This window comes from Sorex fumeus, unplaced genomic scaffold, assembly GCF_029834395.1.
Source record: "Sorex fumeus unplaced genomic scaffold, SorFum_2.1 ptg000018l, whole genome shotgun sequence".
Classification (NCBI taxonomy): domain Eukaryota; kingdom Metazoa; phylum Chordata; class Mammalia; order Eulipotyphla; family Soricidae; genus Sorex; species Sorex fumeus.
Window position 1 is genome coordinate 6,045,671 of NW_026606075.1, and position 10,013 is coordinate 6,055,683.

The following is a 10,013-nucleotide window of genomic DNA, read 5'->3' on the forward strand; positions in this document are numbered from 1 at the left end:
AAGGAACTTAACTAGCAGCCAGAGACAGTTTGTAAGCATGACCCCCAGGGTCCCATGGGGAGAGGGGGGATGAGAAGGACCAGCCCATTCCTTATCCCTTGAGGCCTGGAGTTTGCCATCGCTGAGCCCAGGTACCTGTACTTCTCATTGGGTTCTGGAAGTTGGAGACCGCCAGGATTCTTAGGGGTCAGGTGGAGGGATGGCACCTACCCCCGTCTGAGGCACCCAGGTGAAGTAGGCCTGGCTTAAAGTCCGGAGGCATCTCTGCAGCAAGCTGCTCGGTTCTGAGATTCTTGTTTGTGTCCAAATTTTTTGTTTCAAATAGAGAAATGCCCCTTAATTAAAATGCCAGTGTAGAGGCCCAAGCGATAGTATAGTGGGTCAGACACTTGTCTTGCACATGGCCAAACTGGTCCTATCCCTAGGAGCCCATGAGCCCCACCAGGAGTGATCCTGAGCAGAGAGCCAGGAATAAGCACTTAGCACTACTGGGTGTGCCCCCCCCAAAAAAAAAACAAAAAACAATAATAACAAAAATGCCTATGTAACTAATCCTCTATATTAGCCACAGAATTACAGGCCAGTTTGGTGTTTTCCCCTAAGGAAATTAAGGAGTAGTAAAGTATCAAGATGTGGCCTCTGGTGTGGAGAAAATGGGATCAGTATCTCTATAACAAATTGAACCTGAGATTTGCTTTTCTGTACTGATCCCCAGGAACCTTCTGCCTGTGGGTCCCTGTTAGGGGTGACTGTCTGGGGGAGGGTTCATGACTAGGATGACAGTCAGTTCCTAGCTATCCGTGTCACTTGGGCTACGAAACCTCCACAGTCATGCTCAGCCTGAAACAGAATGCTAATAAGGACAGGACAGTGGTTTGCTGCATGACTTTCCTCCCATTTCTAACGCCAGGCACCTACCCTGTTCCATTTTAACGCTAAGATTCTCTAAAGATCTTTCGAGCTTTCTCTTCCCCTCCTTACTCCCTACCACTTTGGAGAAGAACAAACTCAAGTTTTCCCCAAGCTTCCCCTGAAATCTCCTTCCACCTGCTAGAAACGCTTTGAAGTCTCCATGTTCATTCCAAGAACCTGGTGTTCCAGAGTGGGAACTCCGAGTACAGAGATTCAGGACAGACTAGTGCGACTCCTGCTCCCTGAGTCACAGCCAAACAATAGTGACTTTGCTTTAACATTAAAAACAATGCTGTTTCTGTTTAAGGACCAGAGAAAAGTCCTTATATGGAGGGGTTCGCACCCTGGAGAAAAGAAAGTGATTCCAGGTGGGGGGCGGAAGGCCAGAGAGTCTAGAAGTGGCACAGGGTCCTTGTGGAGAGGCAGTAACTGTCACAGATAGAAAGTACAAGACACATGGTACCTGGCCTAAGACGGAGGGAGGGAGGGAGGGAGGGAGGTGGGGGGAGGGAAGAAGGGAAGGAGAAAGGGGGGGAGAGGGAGGGAAGGGAAAGAAAGGAAAGGCAAGTGATGGCAAAGCCAACCCCAGCAAAGGGAAGGGAAGGGAAGGGGAGGGGAGGGGAGGGGAGGGGGAAGGCCCGCCCAACCCCAGCACTGGCTTTCTATGATGCTGAAGCCTTTGACTGAAGCTGAGGAGCACACCCCTTGCTCCTCTCCTCCCTGGTGTCCTGAGAAATGTGCCCCATGTTACTTTCTACATTTGTCAGTTGGGAATGTGGAGGAGAAGCTGACAGACGAGCCGGGCTCTTGACTGGCAGTGGGCACAAGTGGCACAAAGGCCGCACCTGTCCCTAGATGCTACCTGTTTGGTGCCATCCCAGTGACAAGGGGATCAGCCCCTGCCTCCACCGGGTAGTGGTTCGTTGGGCCAGAGAGCAGCCCCAGGGGCCCGTCTGCGCCATTTCCTTGGCACAGAGTCACACTTTCCATGCTGGGCCTCGCCACTCTCCTTCAGGGTCTTCGCTGGAGGGTGCAGAGCAGCACCTGTCCCACCCGGAGAATATCCCCAGCACCTGGGGGAAACCTCCCAGCCTTTCCGCTCAGCTTCTTTTCTGTCACTCTCACTCATTTACCTCTCTCCTCTTTTTCTTTCTTACCAGAAAATACATCGCCATCGTCTCCTATGAGCAAAGGCAGAATTACAAGGATGACTTCAACGCAGAGTACGATGAGTACCGGGCGCTGCACGCCAGAATGGAGACGGTGGCCAGGAGATTCATCAAGCTGGACGCGCAGCGGAAGCGCCTGTCTCCTGGTTCCAAAGAGTATCAGGTGAGCGATCCTGCAGCAAGGACTCTGCCTCTAGCTTGCACTCCTGTCTGTCTCCACCCCCAGCTGTCCTCGGACATCTCAGTGGACTCTGCAGCCTGTCCTTTGGCAGCTTCTGCAGCTGCTTCTGCACTTCAGTAAAGAGGAATGAGCGGTGGGCGGAGTAGGGGTAGCAGAGAGACAGGCACAATGGTTAGGGCACTTGCCTTGCACACGGCCAACCAGAGCTCCATCCCCAGTATCCTGTATGTTCCCCCGAACCCTACTAGGAGTGATCCCCGAGTGCAGAGCCAGAAGTTAGCCCTGAGCACTGCCAGGTGTGGCCCCCGAATGAACAAAAATGGTAACTGGGAAAGTAAAACCAGAAAAATTCTTGAAACAGATCTTAGCATAAGTAAACACCATGGCACAATGAACATATTTCTGCCAATAGAAGAAAATGACTGTTTTTACTTAGCACACTATGTGTAGAGAATGCAATTCATGGTATAGACTTGAAAGTTATTTTTAACAGCTCAGTTAGGAATAGGATAAGGAAACTGTAGGTTATCTTAAATAGAAAGGGACCTCTCCTGCATCTGTCAGATATATGAGGAAAGTAATTCCAGCTATTCCAGAGACTGACACTCATAACTTTCTTGCTTTTCTGCTTTAAATGGGGATGCTGATGTAATTGAGAAATGTCACTGGCTGCCTCACTGGACTTGAGTTGTTAGCATTGATCCTTCATGGCCTCACTGGTAGGCACCTTCTCGGCCCGCCACTCTTGTTCCATCTGATAGGAACCTCGTTGAAAATGGATAGGTTTCCCCACAGTAGGGTAGACAGCCCAGAGCTCTGGCCGTCGGGTCACTTTCTCCTCTATTTGTGGATCTTCATCATTTAAATGAGTTGCCCAGAGATGTGGAAGATGACTAGAAAAAGTTGATGTTGGTCGTATAGAAAGTCAGTGAGCTTGTGATTTGGGTTTAGTTTTTTTCTACATAGTAATTGAAGGGCTGGAGAGATAGCACAGCGGTAGGGCATTTGCCTTGCACACAGCCGGCCTGGCCGAGCCAGGTTCGATTCCTCCGCCCCTCTCGGAGAGCCTGGCAAGCTACCGAGAGTATCTTGCCCACACAGCATGCCTGGCAAGCTACCTGTGAAGTATTCGATATGCCAAACACAGTAACAACAAGTCTCACGATGGAAACGTTACTGGGCCTGCTCGAACAAATCGATGAACAACGGGAAGACAGTGCTACAGTGCTAAGTAATTGACTGGTGTTCCATGCTTCTGTTTAAATTAAATGTAATTCCAGGGCCTACAGATGGCCCAAAGGGCTGGAGCACATGCTTTGCATGCATGAGCCCCAGGTTCAAACCCTCGTCACTGCGTGGTCCCCAGAGCACTGCCAGGAATAGCCCTCAAGCACCACCAGGAGTGGCCACCTCGCTACCACAAACAAACTATAATGCCTGAACTATAATGCCAAGGATTGCTTAGTGGCTAAGAGGAGGCCCAGGGTCCAGATTGCCTGGGTTTGATTCCCAGCTCTGCCATTCAGTGCCAGTGCCACCTTGGGCAGAGTTATATAATTGGTCTCAAGATTCCATTCCAGAAAATGAGGTGCTTTGGAGTTGTGCATTTAAGTTCAAAGTGTATTGGGTTGCAGGAGGGCGTGAAGGGACTTGTTGTCTCCTGCAACCACCCAGTTTCCCTTCCTGGAGACACTCAGCACTGATTTCCAGTATATTCCTTTAAAGGTTTGTGTGCTGATAAATTTTCAGTACCTGTATGCGAACCATAATGCCCAAAAGGAAAGAAAGAAAGCAAGAGAGAGAAAGAAAAGTGCTTGCCACAGAGACAGGCTGGGGGTGGGTAGAGTGGGTGTTAGGAGGGATTCTGGGGACATTAGTGATGGAAAAAGTGTACATTGGTAAAGAGAAGGGTGTTGGACATTGTATGGCTGAAACCCATTTATGACACAGCTTTGTAACTGTATCTCATGGTGATTCAATAATAAATGAATAAACAAATTAAAATAAATGAAAGGTTCTGTGTGCATGCAGCTGTTTGTGTGAGATATGTAGACACAGCCAAATTAACATAAATGTATTTCATGTTTGAGTCTAAGACATCATCAATTGACATGACAGCCTATTTTAGTAAGTTAAGTTATTGTCTGATTTCACTAAAATAAGAGATGTGTATCTTAGAAGTATGAATTATTAAAATATAGTAGCATTGTATTTTCCCCTTTTAAACAAATGACAACAGGTTATATAAATCACTATCACTGTATCACTGGCATCCCATTGTTCATTGATTTACTCAAGCAGGTGCCAGTAATGTCTGCATTCGTCCCAGCCTTGAGATTTTAGCAGCCTCTCCTTACTTGTCTTTCCCAATGCTGCCGTATTGGAGGCTCTTCCAGGGTCAGGGGAATGAGACCCATTATTGTTACCGTTTGCTATATACTTTGCTTTTTTAAAGACTAAACAATATTAGGCATCTCAGAGAATTTTTATGTCATTCATAAAATACTCCACCTAGCTCCTGCCTTTCTAATGGACCCATAGTGCTCCTTTGTTTAGATTTATTGATATTTTGCTTTCATTCACTTTTCATATACCTTGTGGTGGGAAGTGGTTGGGCCAGGACCCAACCTAGGGTTTTACCCCTAGGTAAAGCACATGCTCGGCCATGAATAACCTCCTTAGCCCATGCAAACCATTCAACTTTGCTATAACATTAAAGGGTGGGGGGTGGGGGGAGGATGCTGTTTTAATCTACTAACCACTGGGTTGGGGCGGGGGTTAGGGGTTGGGAGCAAACCTGACGCTCAGTAAAGAGCCTCCATTGAAAGCAAACAGCAGTGCTGCAGTGAGTAACCTGTTCATCTCCCTCGGGCATGACAAATCCACAAGAAATGTCTAAAAGCGGAGTCTGTTTGACAGTTTCTATTTTGATAGCAGCTGCCAAATCGCCTTCCTTAAAGACTCGACCAATTAACCTTCCTGCAGTCAGTATTTCCCATTCCGTTGCTGCTGGTGTCGGTGGTTTATATTGCCAGAATAAAAGTAACCCTGACCTCTGCTTTTTATGTTACAGAACATCCATGAAGAAGTTTTACAGGAGTATCAGAAGATCAGGCAGGTCAGTGGCTTCAGTTCTCGTGGTTTTGTGGGGGTTGTTTTTGACTTTTTTTTTTTTTTAGACTGCAACCGGGAAGTGTTATAAATACTGTCATCTAATTCCTTGTTACTTCATTTTTTGCTTTCAATCTGCAGTCGAGTCCCAATTACCATGAAGAAAAATACAGATGCGAGTATCTTCATAACAAGCTGGCTCACATCAAGAGACTCATAGGAGAATTTGACCAGCAGCAAGCGGAGACTCGACACTAGAGCCCAGAAGATGTGAATGAACTTATGCTTATTTATTTAGAATTCCAAATGAGTTGCTCTAAGATTCTAAAAAGTGAAACTTTGCCTGTTAAAAGTTTCAGTATTAGTGAACTTGAGTTACTTTCTTTTTCTTTTTTCCATTTTACTTTGCTTCCTTGTATTTTTGAAGCTGCTTTTTCTGGTCCTTCCCATCCTCTCCTCCCCACACCCAACTTGTGTTTGTCTATAGAAATCATTTCTCTTTAGATATTGGGGATCCAGTGTCTAGAGTTCAGATCACCTTTTTTTCTTTAAAAACTGTGTTTGTCATAAAGTGATTTTTTTTAAGATGTTGGGGATCCAATGTCCACACTTCAAAGTCAATGTGTGTTTAAAAAAAAAACAAAACAAAAAAAAACCAGTAACGTGCAAGGTGAAATGCTTTTGGATAAACATAAGCCTTTTTCTGACCTTTCTTAATGCGAACTCTTTGCCTTAAATGGTAGAATATTTAGAAATTTGCACAAAATACAAAAAAAAAATGAAAACATTGTTTTGGAGGGTTAAAAAATAGAAATGTGTGTGTGCTTGTGTGTGGAGGCCACGCACCAGAATCTCTACAGCCTGACTTGATCTCGGATGGTGAGTCCAGCCTGCAGGTTAACCCCCCACTGCAATGGTTGCCTTAAGGTGTTTGCTAGTCATGTACATAGTGTGGTTGATCATTAGTGACACTGCTTCCCACTCGATTCTGGCAGTGGGCACACACCGTGGCCCCGACCTGTGTGTGTGTGGAGGCGGTGTTGGTGTGAGTGTGTGTGACGGAAAACAAGCTGCTACTCTCAGTAGGCCAAACGCTCAGGTTAAACAACTGACGAGTGTTACTGTAGGTTGTGTTGTTGTTGTTGTCAATTGTCTCTGTCCAATCGCTACTTCTATTGTGGAAGACAAAAAGCATTTCCATTTCAACAGTTTGTCAACTTTATTCATGTTGGGTGAAACTGATGTTCTGAAAAATGAAACAGATCTATAGTTTTGGGGCAAAATTATAAAATTAAACGTGTAGGTTAACCTATTTATATACTGCTATAAAGTATTTTTTGAAGAGAGATATGCAAAGAAGCTATTACCTACATTAAATGTATATTTAAAGATTTTTTTTTTTCATCCTGGGTGCCAGGACTGTAAGAAAAGAACGGATATATTTAACAATAACATACTGTGATTCATCAAACAGCACAAACTTTTCATTTCCTGGAGTTTATCTGTTGATGTTGATTTCAACTATCACTTGTTTTATCATGTGGGAACATAAGTTATGTGGTCACAATTGTGCAGATTTTGAGCTGATGTTGATTCAAGTTGTGTTGTCTCACCGTGTTGTTTTTTCCCAAAGTGCTGCCAACTAAAAAGGGAAGCATTATGTTTACAAATCTGTTCTGAAATGTTTGCCAAAATTTTGGTAGTATCTTTAATAAAGATGTTTGTCTCCAGCATCCAAAAATAAATAAATACCTTTATTGTGTATCACTATAAACCAGAAAACGTGGGTATGTAGAGAACAGAAAGAACACATAGATGAACCTTTTTAAATTTGGAGTTCTAAAATAATGACTGGAAAGATAAAATCATGGTAAAAATATACGGAAGTATATAAGCTGCACAAAGACAGAAACTAAACCCTGTGTACTATAATGCTCTAACATTACTGTGGAAATTTAATTTCTTTGTAGCTTGGCCCTCCGAGGGAATTTTATTTCTTAACAGCATTTTGAGATCCCTGGTACTCTTCCTTTACCTCTAAATTGGTACAATCATTGCTAAATCTTCATTGATTTCGTACTTGCAGTTGAAAAAAATACACTTCAGAAAGGAAACTTCATTTGGGATAGGTTAGGGAGCACCTTTACCATGATACAATCTCCCAAAGGATTTCTCTGTCTGTCTTGGCCTTCTTGTCAAAGATTCCGCACTGCTCTTTGCTGTGAGCATTGTTTCTCCAAAGCATGGTGCTTGGACGTTGCTTCATACAGATTAGACACACAGGGTCTGTTCCTATATCTCTTCATTTTCTGGAATATCCTCTAGGTGACTTGCAGCGCAGCTAAGTGCAAGAACAAGTACAAGTACTAAATCTTGAATTTTCTAAACCTCAAAATCAAACTGAAGTTCAGCTATAGGCCTTTTCTTTCCTCTTCTTTTCTCTTCTTGTTAAACCCATCTCTGCCAGCACATACAATTTATCTGTCCCCACTATGTGACATGAGGCTCCCTCCCACTCAGCACACTGCCAACTCTTCTTTCAAAACTTATTTACAAGCAAACCTTCCAGTTGACCATTAGTCTTTGGGGGTCCTACCCACATGCATCAGCACATCTTCTTGTTTACAAATCGGGTAATAATGGAAGCCGGAGATGCTTATGAGAATTCAGCGTTGCACGCCCATGGACATGAGCACCTACCTAGAAAAGCCTTAACTTAGCTGTTTGCTGTGTGTATCAAACAGAGCCTTGCAAACACTACCGATCAGTTACACGTATGAAATTCCTGATCTCTGAATCTGCTATTACCCAAGGCTATATCCCTTTTGAAGATGGGCATGAGTCTCTTAAATATTTATAATTATTCTTTATCTCCTACTGGAAGATTTTTAGATTCTCTGAAATGTTTGCTTCAGGAATGAACAGCCACATAAGTTTCGTTTACTCTTGTGGATAATTTAGTTTAGTTCTTTGTTTTGTTTTTGAGAGTGGAAAATAGTATTGTCAAGATGAAATCATGAGCTGTGTCCTTTTAAGAAAACTATTTCATCAAATGGTTTGAAGCACTCTGAAGATTTTTACTGATTCCCTTCAGTTAGCTCCAGGTTGAATAAGCGGCGGATTTAAAACCTTAACTTGATGTGTTTGTTTTCCAGTGTGGGGATCTCACCTCTTGTCATACATTTATTTCCCTTGGAATTCTTTAGAGGGGTTAACTTTCATCTCTCTGTATCATTAGATGTTTGCTCTTTCACAAGGCAATTGACATGTACTGTCTGTACCATTGCTTTCCTGCCTTACAGAAATTCAGTATTAATTTTCCTTCATCTCGGATTGATTTTTACCCTTCCTAGGTGTCTTCTTTTCCCTTAAAGTATTTCGCCTGATTTTTTAAGACCGCTCCATGCTTGCATGTCGGAAGCAAGATGTCCAGGTGAGGCTTAGCTGCTACACACTCTCAGCTCTGATGCCCCTCCCCTGCCTCACCCCTTCCACTCGTGCCCCCAGTACTTCTGGAGCTTAGCTAAGACTCTTGAACCAGTTCATTGTCTTTCTAGCAGCGTGAGTGATGAGTCACGGATGCTTGGTGTATGCCTTTACTACCTTTCAAGTTCTTACAGTTTATTACTTGCCTAATTGTTACTAAATCCTTCTCTTAATGTGGATCGGATGGGGGGAAATTATAGCCAGCACTTTGCGAGGAACCTTTTGGGAAAGAATATTAACTGACACTACTAAATGAAGACAACAGAAGACGTTATCAATGTTCTTTGTAACCTGAAAACTGAGTGAAGCGGTGAGGCTCATTTCAAAATATTTTTAAGTGTTAAAAAAAAAAAGGAAAAATATATACACGTACACTGTTTCCTAGTTGTTTGCCCAAACCATGTCAGGACTCTTGAAAGTAAAATGTCACAGGGATTTGTCACTTGTTACTGAGCTCAGAAGCTGTGGTAACCCCTGTTCTACCCCAATTTCAGTTCAATAAAAATGTTAACTTTGCAGTTCTGGTGCTTTTTTTTCCCTTTCTCTCATTTCATAATAAAAGGGCTCCCGATGTCCCGGTGTTATGTGTTCACCTGGGATCCAGATAGCTCTGCAGAAGTGGGGAGGTAGGGGGCCCTGTGGGGAATGGGGGGACCGGAGGAACAGGGTCCCGGCTGCAGGACCCCGTCTGATTACATGCAGTGGTTGCCATCACAGGTATTAAGGGTTTCTTTGTGGCTCCATGGTCTCATTTTTCTTCCCCACAGTCACTTTATCCCCATTTTATAGGCGAGTAAACTGAGATTTGTCTGTCACATGGCCAACCATGGTGGCCCCAGAGCAGCCGGGCAGCCTCTGTCAGCATCCATGTCTGCACTGCCCTTGTCTGTGGTGTCCCTAAGGAGCCAGAACCAATGTCTGCAGAGTCATCATTCCAGAAACCGCACAGCACAGAGAGACTAAACAAGCCCTTTTGATCCAAAGGAGGCTAGCAGGTAGAGGCTGGTTAAGAGCTGATGCACGATTTTCAGTGAGTTATTCTGTCAAAAGGAATCAACTTGAGGGGGAACCAACTGTCTCTTCTTTTGGTTTTGGTGTCGTACCTGACAGTGCTCTGACTTACTTCTGGCCCTGCACTCAGGGATCAGGAACAT

General features: G+C 44.1%; 1 protein-coding gene across 1 annotated transcript in view; it reads left to right on the top strand.

The window, feature by feature from the left end:
* Positions 1-8,405, top strand: part of ELL2 (elongation factor for RNA polymerase II 2) — an 87,852-nt gene extending 79,447 nt beyond the window's left edge. The window contains exons 10-12 of the mRNA XM_056112505.1: positions 2,073-2,244; positions 5,336-5,380; positions 5,515-8,405. Of these exons, the coding sequence (XP_055968480.1) occupies positions 2,073-2,244; positions 5,336-5,380; positions 5,515-5,631 (334 nt within the window). The 3' untranslated portion in view covers positions 5,632-8,405. The remainder of the gene's footprint in view (positions 1-2,072; positions 2,245-5,335; positions 5,381-5,514) is intronic.
* Positions 8,406-10,013: the final 1,608 nt, after the last annotated feature.